Source organism: Schistocerca piceifrons, chromosome 1 (genome assembly GCF_021461385.2).
Source record: "Schistocerca piceifrons isolate TAMUIC-IGC-003096 chromosome 1, iqSchPice1.1, whole genome shotgun sequence".
Lineage (NCBI taxonomy): Eukaryota > Metazoa > Arthropoda > Insecta > Orthoptera > Acrididae > Schistocerca > Schistocerca piceifrons.
In genome coordinates this window covers 1,068,880,045-1,068,895,259 of record NC_060138.1, presented here as the reverse complement: position 1 = coordinate 1,068,895,259, position 15,215 = coordinate 1,068,880,045, and the positions used below count along the sequence as shown (strand labels likewise).

Sequence of the window (15,215 nt, the reverse complement as noted above, 5' to 3'; positions counted from 1 at the left end):
CCTATAGATGGAATGCTAGCACGTGTTTTTGAAAACAAAATGCTCATGATTTAAACTTCGGCTTTCACCAATAACATTCAGTGTTTAAACAGTTGTAAATAAAATGAAATTTTAAAATGAAGTTGAATCAGTTCCCTGTACCATTTTCACTGCTCACATTCAGTTTCTGAGACAGAGATGTTATTATTTGATGGGATTAAAAGTAAATCGCACTACTTGGCGTCAGATTACAATATTAGTTTCGTTCGCTCAAGTCACCAACGGGATCTTTGGTTCGAATTTAGAAAATTTCTGATCCTACTTCCGTTTGACTAATACACGAAATTTTCCATTTTTTTAAATTCCTTCTTTTTATTACCTACATATAAATGATTTTCGTTAGAAGGGGGCATGTGTCGCGAGAGAATGTTTTAATTACAAACATTTTATGAATTATCATTATTAAAAGTTTTTGGTGTAAATTTTATCAAATATTTTAGAACGTGGCGTGGCGTGAGTGTACGCAGTTGGAAGTGGTGGGCGAGGGGAGGGGGGGGGGGGGGGGAGCTTGCGCCTGACACCTTCCGTCCATAGAAACTATTGATCTTCACATACCGAATTCTCAAATCATGCTCCGCCGAATAGCCACGTGTATCAGTGAGATTTTCACTCTGCAGTGGAGTGTGCGCTGATATGAAACTTCTTGGCGGATTAAGACTGTGTGCTGGAGCGAGACTCGAACTCGGTAATTTAGCTATTCGTGGGCAAGTGCTCTGCCGACTGAGCTATTCAAATACAACTCGCGACCCGTCCTCACAGCTTTATTTCCGCGAGCACCTCGCCTCCAACCTTCCAAACTTACACAGAAGCTCTCCTTAGGTTCCGCATTCGAATCTCGGTCTGGCGTTCAGCAGGAAGTTTCATATCAGCGCACACTCGGCTGCAGAGTGAAAATCTCTTTGTGAAAACATCCCCCAGGCTGTGGCAAAGCTATGTCTCCGCAACATTCTCTCTTCCAAGTGAGTTTTCGTGAAGTCTGGAAGGCACGACGGGTCGTGAGGCGTGCTTGGGTGGCTTAGGCGGTAGAACACTTGCTTGCGAAAGGCAAAGGTCCTGAGGTTTGAGTCTCGCTCCGGCACACAGTTCTAATCTGGTCAGGAAGTTTCAAGTGTATTAATTCCATCCACCCCCGCTCCCCAACCCCATCCCACTTCCACTCTCCAACCACCCCCTCCCCCAACACCAACCCCATCCCTATTCAGATGCTGGGACTGTTCTTGTTATCGGGTACAGTATTGCTAGTCTGCCATTTTTTTAATACCCTTAAGGCATAACACGACTAGATGAAAAAAGGAACAGTGAGGGGGTCCCTAAAAGGACTCGTAAAAAAATACGATAATTCCCAAAGATGAAAAAGTACGCCGATCTCTAGTGGGGCAAATGGGGAAAACAATCTTTGTGGCTTCCTCAAGAAGAAGTTGATTTGTTCATTAGGAATAGTTCCGGACTGTGCCTTAATCCACAGAAGAGGCTACTGCCTACTTGTTGAAACACTACAAGCAAAGGAACGTCCGGGGAAAGCGGCAAACAAATGCCGACGCCCGGTGTGGGGTGGCTCTCGGGCGCGGAGCAGCTGCTGCTGTATGTGGAGAGGACGAACAGACGAGAGCAGCGCAGCGTGGGCCGGGCCAGAGAACGCCGCGGGCCCCGTAAGCGATTCGAATTGGCGATTAGTTAGGAGGGCAGGGCGGCCGCAATTGGGCGCCGCTTTTGTTCTATTGAGGCGGCGGCGATGAGAGGCCGTGTCTGCAGCGGATAAGCCGGCCCCGCCAGCTGCGGCACAGCTCAAGCAGCGCGGCCCCGCTCACTACACCGCACACCATACTACACGACACTCGGTTCCACCGCTGCTCTCCTTGCCACGTACGTGATACCGCTTTAAGACGTCCGCTCACGGGACGTGAAAACGCACGTGACGAGGAGTTGGTGACGTCACGGAGCGGAACCTCAAGAACCACTACTCTGGGGAGCGTGAAATAAAGAATCTGCCACGACAGATGTTTGCCTCTTGTAGAGAAACGTGACCATTGAGATGCGACATCGTTCTACGTTACAAACAATATGGGATCCGCCGTATTGTAAGGCGTTAAAAATAGTATTTGGTGGGCTTTCTTTCATAAGACGTACGTGGTATGAAAGTTAGTGGTTCCAAAGCACCAGCAAATTGAGGATCTCTCGAAGACATGACGTTTTGGCTACGATTAGGTATAATAAAATGGCAGGAAACTACATAACGATAGGTAACAGCTTCATGTAGTTGATGTTTTTAGCGTTATACTGAGGTGACAAAAGTCACGGGTACCTCATAACGGCCGGGGTGGCCGAGCGGTTCTAGGCGCTATAGTCTGGAACCGCGCGACCGCTACGGTGGCAGGTTCGGATCCTGCCTCGATCATGGATGTGTGTGATGTCCTTAGGTTAGTTAGGGTTAAGTGGTTCTAAGTTCTAGGGGGCTGATGACCTCAGAAGTTAAGTCCCATAGTGCTCAGAGCCATTTGAACCATTTGAACCTCATAACATCGTGTCGGGCCTTCTTTTGTCGGGCGTTGTACAACAGCTTGCCGTGGCATGGACTCAACAAGTCGTTGGAAGTCTGCTGCAGAAATATCGAGTCATACTGCCTCTAAAGAAGTCCACAATTGCAGGATTGCAACATTTTGTGCACGAACTGACCTCTCGATTACCCATGTATGTGTGATGGTAGACACGCCGGGCGATCTGGGTGCCCAACTCATTCGCTCGAACTGTCCAGAATGTTCTTTAAGCCAATCGCGAACAGTTGGTAGCCCAGTGATATGGCGCCTTGACATCCGTAAAAATTCCATCTTTCCTTGGAAACAGGAAGTCTATGAATGGCTGCAGTAGTCGAACATAACCTTTTCCTGTGAATAACGGTTCAGTTGAACCATAGGACCCAGTGAATCCCATGTAAACACAGCCCACACCATTATGGAACCACCATAGGCATGCCTCATTCAAAACTTGGGTCCATGGCTTCATGGGTATCCGCCACACTCGAACCCAACGATCAGCTCTTACCGACTGAAATCGGGATTCGTCCGACCAGGCCCGGTTTTCCAGTCTAGTACCTAACCGAAATGGTCACGATCCCAGGAGAGGCGCCGCAGGCGTTGCCGTGCAACAGCAAAGGTATTCGTGTCGGTCGTCTCCTACCGTAGCCCACTAACGCCAAATTTCGCCGTTCTGTCCTAACTGATACGTTGGTCGTACATCCCACATGAATTTCAGCTGTTATTTGACGCAGTGTTGCTTGTGTGTTAGTACTGACAACTGTAACCTTTCGTGCAGCTCTCAGTCGTTAAGAGAAAGTTGTCGGCCACTTCGTTGCCTGTGGTGAGAGGTAATGCCTGGAATTTTTATTCTCTGCACATTATTGATACTGTGGGTTTCTGAATGCTGAAATCCCTAACGATTTCCGGAATGGAATGTTCCATGCGTCTAGCTCCGACTACCATTCCGCGTTCAAAGTCTGTTAATTCCGATCGTGTGCCGTGCCGCGGGTATTAGCCGAGCGGTCTAAGGCGCTGCAGTCATGGACTGTGCGGCTGGTACCGGCGGAGGTTCGAGTCCTCCCTCGGGCATGGGTGTGTGTGTTTGTCCTTAGGACAATTTAGGTTAAGTAGTGTGTCAGCTTAGGGACTGATGACCTTAGCAGTTAAGTCCCATAAGATTTCACACACATTTGAACATTTAAACAATTGCCATCGTGCGACCATAATCACAGCGGAATCCTGTTCACATGACTCACGTAGTACAAACGACAGTTCTGTCAATGCACTGCCCCTTTATACCTCGCGTACGCGATTCTAGCGCCATCTGCATATGTGCATATCACTAACCCATGAGTTTTGTCACCTCAGTGTATAATTGTGTGTTACGAAAGTATACCACCCCAGTGCTACGGCATAATGATGATCTATAAAAATATCATCTTTTCGGTACTATTTACATATTAAGTGTCAACTAATGACATTTTTAAAAACAGCTTTTACAAAGTGTACGTCATTTACTGAATCTTGTTTGCAATGTCGAAGTTGTAGTGAAGCGATAGCGTCAAGAGCTCCGCAGCTGTGAAGGGGTAGGTAATAGGTTAGGTCCACCTTCTTTTAATTTGTTTTCACCGTCTGTTTTATGTTATTTATTTTAAATAATGTTCAAAAATGGTTCAAATGGCTCTGAGCACTATTAGACTTAACTTCTGAGGTCATGAGTCCCCTAGAACTTAGAACTACTTAAACCTAACTAACCTAAGGACATCACACACGTCCATGCCCGAGGCAGGATTCGACCCTACGACCGTAGCAGTGACAATTAAGACTTGAATAAGCAGCGTGAGGTTTGACCTAAAATGTCCACAGGAACACTATACTTACAAAATTGACACAAAACAGATAAATTATTATAAAGACGGTCATTACAGATGGAACTTTCCAAGTGACTGGATTTGTAACTGGATTCAGGACTTGTTTGCAGCCGTAACTCAACGTTTAGCTCTCAACCTGTTAAGGGAACAAAATCAATAGATTTAAAGATAATTTCAGGAGTACCCCAAGAGTGTGTCGTGGCACCGTTATTGTTCACGAAATGATCCAGTGAGTAACATCGGAACCTCAATGAGACTTTTCGCAGTTGATTTGGTTATCTATAAGAACGCAGCAACGCCAGGTAATTGTGTTGCACTGCAGAGGATGTATGACTGGTGAAAGGGTCTGGCATTTGACTATGGACATAAAGGTAACGTAGCGCGTATAAATAAATGAGGGAGTCCACTACTGTACAATTACACTGCTTGCGACAGATCAATGGAGACAGAATCTGCCACGCAATACCTAAGAACACCTACTCGAAGCGGCCTGAAGTAGTACGACCACTGACCGACGTATAGGAAAATTCCCACCTCTGGTCTTGTCAAAATATGAGCCAGTATTCAGTGATTGGTACCCGTAGATTTCTGCTTGACACAGCGACCCCTTCGAAAATTTATCTAACAGTATGTAAGTGATGATGGAAGGGATCGCTGTGTCAAGTACAAATCTACGGATACCAGTCATCGAATGCTGGCTCCCATTTTGACTGGACCAGAGGTGGTAATCTTTGTACATGGCGGTCAGAGGGTCTGAAGATGGCGTAATATACAGGGTGATTCAAAAAGAATACCACAACTTTAAAAATGTGTATTTAATGAAAGAAACATAATATAACCTTCTGTTATACATCATTACAAAGAGTATTTAAAAAGGTTTTTTTTCACTCAAAAACAAGTTCAGAGATGTTCAATATGGCCCCCTCCAGACACCCGATACTCCAACTCGCTCCACACTCTCTGTAGCATATCAGGCGTAGCAGTTTGGATAGCTGCTGTTATTTCTCGTTTCAAATCAGCAATGGTGGCTGGGAGAGGTGGCCGAAACACCATATCCTTAACATACCCCCATAAGAAAAAATCGCAGGGGGTAAGATCAGGGCTTCTTGGAGGCCAGTGATGAAGTGCTCTGTCACGGGCTGCCTGGCGGCCGATCCATCGCCTCGGGTAGTTGACGTTCAGGTAGTTACGGACAGATAAGTGCCAATGTGGTGGCGCTCCATCCTGCTGAAATATGAATTGTTGTGCTTCTTGTTCGAGCTGAGGGAACAGCCAATTCTCTAACATCTCCAGATACTGTAGTCCAGTTACAGTAGCACCTTCGAAGAAAAAGGGACCAAAAACTTTATTGGCTGAAATGGCACAGAAAACGTTCATCTTAGGTGAGTCACGTTCATACTGAGTTGTTTCCCGCGGATTCTCAGTGCCCCATATACAGACATTGTGACGGTTGACTTTCCCGTTAGTGTGGAAAGTTGCTTCATCACCAAACACAATCTTTGAAACGAAAGATTCATCTATTTCCATTTGAGCAAGGATAAAATCTCAGAAATCGATTCTTTTAATCTTATCAGCTGCAGACAGTGCTTGAACCAATTTCAGACGATAAGGTTTCATAACTAACCTTTTTCGTAGGACTCTCCATACAGTTGATTGTGGAATTTGCAGCTCTCTGCTAGCTCTGCGAGTCGATTTTCCTGGGCTGCGAACAAATGCTTGCTGGATGCGTGCTACATTTTCATCACTCGTTCTCGGCCGTCCAGAACTTTTCCCTTTGCACAAACACCCATTCTCTGTAAACTGTTTATACCAACGTTTAATACACCACCTATCAGGAGGTTGAACACCATACTTCGTTCGAAATGCACGCTGAACAACTGTCGTCGATTCACTTCTGCTGTACTCAATAACACAAAAAGCTTTCTGTTGAGCGGTCGCCATCTTAGCATCAACTGACGCTGACGCCTGGTCAACAGTGCCTCAAGCGAACAAATGTACAACTAAATGAAACTTTATAGCTCCCTTAATTCGCCGACAGATAGTGCTTAGCTCTGCCTTTTGTCGTTGCAGAGTTTTAAATTCCTAAAGTTGTGGTATTCTTTTTGAATCACCCTGTATTGTTGAAATTGATTACTTAATAAAACAGCAATTGGGAATTTAGGCGGCTGAAAGGTGTTTTGATTCAACATTCTGTAGAGTAGTCTTGTTGGCAGCTGTCTCTCGCCGGCCGCGGTGGTCTAGCGGTTCTAGGCGCTCAGTCCGGAACCGCGCGACTGCTACGGTCGCAGGTTCGAATCCTGCCTCGGGCATGAATGTGTGTGATGTCCTTAGGTTAGTTAGGTTTAAGTAGTTCTAAGTTCTAGGGGACTGATGACCACAAATGTTAAGTCCCATAGTGCTCAGAGCCCTTTGAACCATTTTTTAGCTGTCTCTCGCGCCGAGATGGTTGTTTCGATCCCATATCCCCTCTTCTCCCCACCCCTCTTCTCCCTTCCCCTCCTCCCCCTCCCTTCACAATTATACTACGTGAGCCGGCCGGTGGCTTACAGCTGGGGCGTGAGCGCGAGCCAGCTGATCCTAGCAGATCGCTGAACGGACCTGGGGTACGCGACGTAACCTGCGGCACCAGAGGCTGTGTGATAGCCGGGTCAGGATCGCCCGTTTAAGCTGGACCTGCTCCAGCACCTCCGCAATCCAGGGCACTCTTGAGTTTCGCTTTAAAGCGGGGCTGCGGCTGCTGCAGCGACGGAGCTGCCTCCCCCGCCTTGGAGGCGAGATAAAGAATGGCGGCGGCGCGCAGCAACAGGTGGAGCCGCCCCCGGAGCCACCCCACGGCTTCCGCCCCCCACAAAGATCGTAACGCGGTTACACGGCAAAACAGTAAAACTCCGCGCCGGCTGGGAAGTGTTCACGGCTCACAAGTACATCCTGTGGAACAGCTGTGTTCTTTAGTTTCGCGCAAAAGGGAGGAAACAGTATGTATGAACTGGGTAGGACACGCTTATTCTCTCGTGTAAAGGTCAGGCGGCTGTACTTTTTTCGAGCTGATGCCACAACGCTAATTAATTTTTCCTTTAATCTTTAAGTTAGAGCCGGCCGGGGTGGCCGAGCGGTTCTAGGCGCTACAGTCTGGAACAGCGAGACCGCTATGGTCGCAGGTTCGAATCCTGCCTCGGGCATGGATTTGTGTGATGTTCTTAGGTTAGTTAGGTTTAAGTAGTTCTAAGTTCTAGGGGACTGATGACCTCAGAAGTTAAGTCCCATAGTGCTCAGAGCCATTTGAACCATTTAAATTAGAATGAACTCACAGCTTGCCGGAGGAAGTCGATTACAGCATTGCTCAGACACGTGGACTGCATCTGCACGGTTAAAACAGATGTAGGATGTTGTTAGATATCTCGTACAAACATGGAAGTGACAATGCCAGGTTCACCCCTTACTACATAACGTCACTAGTCGAGCCGCTTATTGATTCAAATGTTCAAACGTGTGTGAAATCTTATGACACTTAACAGCTAAGGTCATCAGTCCCTAAGCTTACACACTATTTAACCTAAATTATCCTAAGGACAAACACACACACCCATGCCCGAGGGAGGACTCGAACCTCCGCCGGGATCAGCCGCACAGTCCATGACTGCAAGTTGGTTCAAATGGCTCTGAGCACTATGGGACTCAACTGCTGAGGTCATTAGTCCCCTAGAACTTAGAACTAGTTAAACCTAACTAACCTAAGGACATCACAAACATCCATGCTCGAGGCAGGATTCGAACCTGCGACCGTAGCGGTCTTGCGGTTCCAGACTGCAGCGCCTTTAACCGCACGGCCACTTCGGCCGGCTGACTGCAAGTGCCCTAGACTGCTCGGCTAATCCCGCGCGCTTATTGATTTCTAGCTGTGCTGGCTGCAGAGTAAATAATTGAGTCACATCTCCTCACTGTGACAGAAAAACTCTGATCAATGAGAGAGCAGTGTTTAAGACAAAAGAACCCGACTTAGCAACAGAGAACTGAAGTGCCCGCCCACCAATCCTGCTTGAAAATATCCATGATGTTCGTAAATCACCTCAGAAACACTACGACTACAATTGCAATATTCTCACTGTCACAGGTGTGTACTAGTCTTTAAACAGCTGTTTATAATTTTGCGATTTAATTAGTATGCCGTGGTAATAATGCTACATTTCATAGCGTATGTTAACTGTTTCCTGTGATATCAACTTTCCGGGCTTGTGGAGAAGTTATGTATCAGTTTGAGATGGTAAATCGCGGTCCAGACCCCTGAGTCGGAAGTCGTGACACAAAACGCGTTTTGGGATAACTTTGCTAGTGCAACACGAAACTTCTCAACGTGCTCTCTTGTCTATAAAATAGATGCAATAAAATTTTAGAAAAGTTAATGGTACCGGGCAGCACATTTAGAAATCACACTGCTGGTATGATTTCTAAATGGCTTCTTGTTTTTAATTGTACGTGTACCAGACCTTAAAGCTGATAGCTTGCGTAATGCGAACTGTAGGTGACAAAATTCAGCTGTGACAATGCGTAGAGAAATCTAGTTGTGAGAATACTAAGAAAATAATGCCCTGTATGAAACTTATTGTTATCACAGATTCCGACTATGAAATTTGAAGAAAAACTGTTTAGTTTGCAACTTACGTCGGGCCCTGAGAAATTTAATTAAAGAAAGAATCTGTTTTCTCCACTATTTGGATTATATGGGTCGCAGTGGGAAACGCCGTGCAATCTGCTCTCGTAGCTATAGCACATAAGATAAAATTTGCTCAACTTCCCACTTTTTAACAAAGCATTAAAGATACTCTTATCAGATAATTAAGTTTATTTAACAGTGGCATTTTTGAAACATGTGAAATACAACGCTCAAATCTTGTATTATCAGACGTTCTAAAATTATAACTTCTGAGTAGAAGTAATGTTCTAGTAAGAATGCCTTTCGGATTTTAGAAAAACTTGCAAAATTTGCAACTGCAGGTAGAGCAACCTCCCTTTTGGTAAAGTTAAAGAAATCAAAAATCGTTCAAATTACTCTACGCACTGTGGGACTTAACATCTGAGGTCATCAGCCCCCTAGACGTAGAACAACTTAAACCTAACTAAGCTAAGGACATCACACACATCCATGCCCGAGGCAGAATTCGAAGCTGCGACCGTAGCAGCAGCGCGGATCTGGACTGAAGCGCCTAGAACCACTCGGCCACAATGACCAGCTTAAAGAAATCATCTATTTACTGCACTTTTACTGTTAAGGTTTCTATACTTCATGTAAGTGTGTGCGTGCCAGCATAGTCATACACAGTATTTGTAAAGAAATTACGTATCTCATAATCAGGAAAGTTTTTTGTGTGAAAAAACACATAAATAAATAAATAAAGTCTGTAAATGCATCTGATTTCTTACTAATCACCGTTACGAATAACTTAAGTTGAAACGATCACTTAAATAATGTTGTGGGTGAAGCAAACCAAAGACTACGGTTTATTGGCAGAACACTGAAAAAAATGCAACAGGTCTACTAAGGAGACTGCCTACACTACCCTCTTCTGGAGTATTGCTGTACGGTGTGGGATCCGCATCAGGATCGATGGAGGCAGCTTGTTTTGTACTATCGTGAAATAGGGGAGAGAGTGCCACGGTTATGATACGTGGATTGTGGTGGGAATCATTAAAACAAGGGCGTTTTCCGTTGCAGCAGGATCTTCTCACGAAATTTCAGTCACCACTTTCTCCTCAGTGTGAAGATATTTTTTGGCGCCCGCCTATGCTGGGAGGAATGACCATCATCAATAATATTAGTGAAACCAGAGCTTGCACAGGAAGATTTAAGTGTTCGTTTTTCCCGCGCCCTGTTCGATATTCGAATGTAGAGAAATAGCTTGAAGGTGGTCCGACGAACAATCTGCCATGCACTCAGTTGTCAATTGCAGAGTAATAATGTAGATGCAGATGTGCTTTCTAATGTGACAGCTGATTCAGAAATATTTCTGTTGGTGATGACACTAGTTTGGTAGTAAAGGATGTTGAGTGCAGTATAGGCAATGTATCGAATTCTGCAGTTCAAGACGTGAGTTCATTAATTTTAGGAAATTGATGCTAAACCACGTTAGGAATCAGTTTTTTTACATTTTCTAGGACATAATTCAACTAAAACTGGCATTTTGATTACACAGAATGGACATGCTATTAGGATGTCTGAACATTTCAAATTATGAGTGTTCAGGTAGATAGTAAACACCGGCCGGGGTGGCCGAGCGGTTCTAGGCGCTACAGTCTGGAACCGCGCAACCGCTACGGTCGCAAGTTAGAATCTTGCCTCGGGCATGGATGTGTGTGATGTCCTTAGGTTAGTTGGGTTTAAGTAGTTCTAAGTTTTAGGGGACTGATGACCTTAGAAGTTAAGTCCCATAGTGCTCAGAGCCATTTGAAGATAGTAAACGGTCGTTGACAACCCATGATCAGAATCTTGTTCAAAAACTGAATGCCTCTCTATTTACCGTTAGAACAGCGTCAGAGACAAGGAAGGTTCCAAAACGATTTTCATTCGTTTCTGCCACGGCATTATATTCTGTACTAACTCTTCCCATTCAGAAACGGTATTATCGGCTCAGAAACGGGCAGCTGAAGCAATATTTAAGTTCGCATATCTCTTGTGACCCCTGTTCGGAAGTTTAGGAATTCTGACTTTGGGTCCTCAATATTTATTTTCTTTAATGTCATTTGATGTTATCAATAGAAGTTATTCCCAAGCGTTAGCAGATTCCACACACTTAATACTAAGCAGAAATCCAATTTGCATACAAATCACATCTCCGTGACTCTTGTGCAGAAAGGCGTGCAGTGTTCTGCTGCATCCATTTTCAGTAGGTTACCACAGAGACGGAAAAATCTTAGCAGTAACCTTCGTACTTCAAGGCGAAACTAAAGGATTTCCTCATGGATCATTCCTGATCTGTAGACGAGTTCCTGGAAAAATTAACCCTAGAACAGTAAAGGGGGAAAAATTACATTGCCACTAAACCATCTTAAACATTATTACTAAAATTTTTACTTAAAGTAGTTATAATTTCGGGCTACGCCTTAGTTTATTACAATTATTAGATCTCCGATGGTATGTTACATACCAAATTAAGTACAAAATATCCTGTTTTATACCCTAATGCAATCGTAAATTTTACGAAGGTTTAGTACACTGGCGGGCAGGTTGGACAGCAATTGTTGTTTGCTGACGACGCTGTTGTCTGCGAGAAGGCGTCGAAGGTGAGTGTCCAAAGGATGATATAAAAAAAAAATACTTGGTGTTATGCCTTACGGCAGGTATTGTCATGGGGCAAGCCTCGTCAGAGAGGTCCACCGTATGAGCGTCTAGGGAAGTGATTCCACTGGTGGTTTCCCGTTGCCTTCAACTGACGATAATGAGGGCAACACAACACCCAGTCCCTGAACGGAGAAAATCTCCGACCCAGCCGGGAATCGAACCCGGGCCCCCTGGCGTGACAGACCGCCAAGCTGACCACTTTTTTCTTCTTTTTTTTTCCTTTCGTTCGTTGTTGATAGTTGTGTTTGGTCGTTGCGGACGTAGCATGACATCCGATCAAGTTCGTCTGTTAATCCTTCCACTCAGTTTTTTATTACAGAGGCCAACCAGCTCTCTGACCGAACACGCTGAGCTACAGTGCCGGCTAACCGCTCAGCTATCGGGGCGGAAAAGATAATATAAAATGACATTGAAAAAATTTCTAGCTGGTGTGATGAATGGCAGCTGACTCTAAATGCAGAAAACGTAAATTAATCAGATGAGTAGGAAAGACAAACACGTAATTTTCAGATACAGCATTCGTAGCGTCCTACTTGAAGCAGTCACTTCGTTTAACTGCCTGGGCGTAACGTTGCAAAGCGATAGGAAATTGAACGAGCCTGTGAGGATTGTGGTAGGAGAGACTTCCGTTTATTAGGAGGATTTTGGGGAAGTGTGGTTCATCGGTGAAGGTTCAAATGGTTCAAATGGCTCTGAGCACTATGGGACTTAACTTCTGAGGTCATCAGTCCCCTAGAACTTAGAACTACTTAAACCTAACTAACCTAAGAACATCACACAAATCCATGCCAGAGGCAGGATTCGAAACTGCGACCGTAGCAGTCGCTCGGTTCCAGACTGCAGCGCCTAGAACCGCACGACCACTTCGGCCGGCGGAGTTTTGCTATTTGGGGAGCAAAATAACTGATGATGGTCGAAGTAGAAAGGATATAAAATGTAGACTGGCAATGCCAGGGAAATCGTTTCTGAAGAAGAGAAATTTGTTAACATCGAGTATAGATTTAAGTGTCAGGAAGTCGTTTCTGAAAGTATTTGTATGTAGTGTTGCCATGTATGGAAGTGAAACGTGGACGATAAATTGTTTAGAGAAGAAGAGAATAGAAGCTTTCGAAATGTGGTGCTACAGAAGAGTGCTGAAGATTAGATTGGTACATCACATAACTAATGAGGAGGAATTGAATAGAATTGGGGAGAAGAGGAGCTTGTGGCACAACTTGACTAGAAGAAGGGATCGGTTGGTAGGACATGTTCTGAGACATCGAGGGATCACCAAATTAGTATTGGAGGGCTGCGTGGAGGGTAAAAATCGTAGAGGGAGACCGAGAGATGAATACACTAAGCAGATCCAGAAGGATGTAGGCTGCAGTAGGTACTGGGAGATGAAGAGGCTTGCACAGGATAGAGTGGCATGGAGAGCTGCATCAAACCAGTCTCAGGACTGAAGACCACAACAAGAGCAACACGCAGTTTATCATCTGCGCCGGATTCGTCTCTATTTTATTTAATTTATGTTAATTACATGTACTGGCTCGTTCAATGAGATGGAGTGTTTCTCCTCTATTTGGTCCTACAGAACTAGACTAGTGAAATAAAAATAGAAATAAAAATAAGCAAATAAAAAGAAACGCGACTGAGACCTAGCCCACGCGCTTTCTCGCGTTCCGCGTGAGGCAGAGCGGTGTCGTCGCGTCCGCGCTTCTGCCGGTCGGGCCGTTGGCACTTGCCGCAGCGGCAGCAGCGGCTGCGCGGATGTTTTCGCTCGGGCCGTACCTGTCGCCGCGGGCGCCCGCCGCAGCGACCAGCGCCTCGCGGTGCCCGCGCAGCCCTACCCTGCTAATCCTCTGGCGGCGCGCCCGCTGCCCGCTGCCCACCGCCGTTTGTTTGGGCGGCGCCGCCCCGGGCCTCGCGGGCGACAGGTTTTGCGCCGGCTAGTAGCGGCCGCCCGACAACGCAGTTTCATCAATCATGAAGAGATAATCTGCTTTATGCTCCCAAATCCGCTTCAATCCGGATGCGCACTCGCCGCAAAAACAGCGGACCGGCGCGGCCCCGGGCTGGAGCGCGGTCGGCGCGGCGGCGGCGGTGGCGGCGGCGGCGGCGGCAGCGGCAGCTCGATGGATGGACGCGGGGATTTGGCAGCCCGTCGACGCGCTGGTCATTAGCGCCGGCGCGGCAGTCCAGCATCCGGCGAGCCCGCCGTGCCGGCCGGCGGCGGAAATCCCGGCGGCAAGTCTGTGGCGATTGGAGGTGATTCGTCGGGAAACATTAATCACGTTCGTAGATTCTGCAGCGCCAGGAACCACATGGCAGCTGCTGTCCGATTTGAAAAACTAGACGAAAGGGAGCTGTCCGATATTATTTCTTTCTGCAAAATGTTTTGTGCGAGCTCTTTCCCGTCGGCTATAATACGTGTTGGAAACCCCTACTGTGCGAGCGGTTTACATATTCGTCTCTTATTCCTCTGTTAAAGTTGGTAAATATTATTGCCACCCTGGGCTTAACCTTTGCACAGTCTATGACACATATTTACCTCCGCTTTTATGATGCTCGCCGGCCGAAGTGGCCGTGCGGTTAAAGGCGCTGCAGTCTGGTACCGCAAGACCGCTACGGTCGCAGGTTCGAATCCTGCCTCGGGCATGGATGTTTGTGATGTCCTTAGGTTAGTTAGGTTTAACTAGTTCTAAGTTCTAGGGGACTAATGACCTCAGCAGTTGAGTCCCATAGTGCTCAGAGCCAATTGAACCATTTTTTTTTTATGATGCTCGCTCCAGTTTTAGTCAGTTGCAAAACTTTTCAGTATAACAGAGGCTCAGTAATTAACACACTGGAATCGCGTTCTGGAGAACGGCGGTTCATTTCCCTAGCGTGCTATCCGTATGTTGCTATTTCGTTTTTTGCCCTACACCGCTTAAAGGAGATACCGGGATATCTCCTTTAAAAAGGACGTGGCAGGTTTCCTTCTTCAACACGACATTGTGGTCCGTGTCTAAAGCATTCCATCGACGGACATTTAAACCCTAAGCTTCCTTTCATTCACCATTAGGAGCACAATTCAGTCACAGTTTCGCCAACGATTATTACTGGCCTGCCATTTGCAGTGTTCGATTCCCTTACCGACCATCCAGATAAACGCTAGCCCTGGTGTTCCTAAATGACTTTTTCTCACTTGGCAGTACACTTGTTTCTTATCTTTATTCACGTGAGATAAGTCTCGTAACTGTATTGACTTAGGTACCCAAGATATTTGACCGTATACAAACATTATTTCCACGGATAATTCTCTATCTCCCTCCCTCTCTCTGTCGCTCTCTCTCCACCTATCTATGTATCTCTCTCCCCCTCGCTCCCTCCCTCCCTCCCTCCCTCTCGCTTTCCCTCTCACCCCTCTCTCTCTCTCTCTCTCCCTCCCTCTCCACCTCCTCTTCTCTCTCTCTCTCTCTCTCTCTCTCTCTCTCTCTC

The 15,215-nt window shown here is 46.1% G+C and overlaps 1 protein-coding gene across 1 annotated transcript in view; it reads left to right on the top strand.

Annotated features, from left to right (window-relative positions):
• The first annotated feature begins 1,570 nt into the window (after window positions 1-1,570).
• Window positions 1,571-15,215, top strand: part of LOC124777695 (translation initiation factor IF-2-like) — a 44,756-nt gene continuing 31,111 nt past the window's right edge. Inside the window, exons 1-4 of the mRNA XM_047253180.1 lie at window positions 1,571-1,688; window positions 7,147-7,279; window positions 13,486-13,672; window positions 13,791-13,986. Of these exons, the coding sequence (XP_047109136.1) occupies window positions 1,571-1,688; window positions 7,147-7,279; window positions 13,486-13,672; window positions 13,791-13,986 (634 nt within the window). The remainder of the gene's footprint in view (window positions 1,689-7,146; window positions 7,280-13,485; window positions 13,673-13,790; window positions 13,987-15,215) is intronic.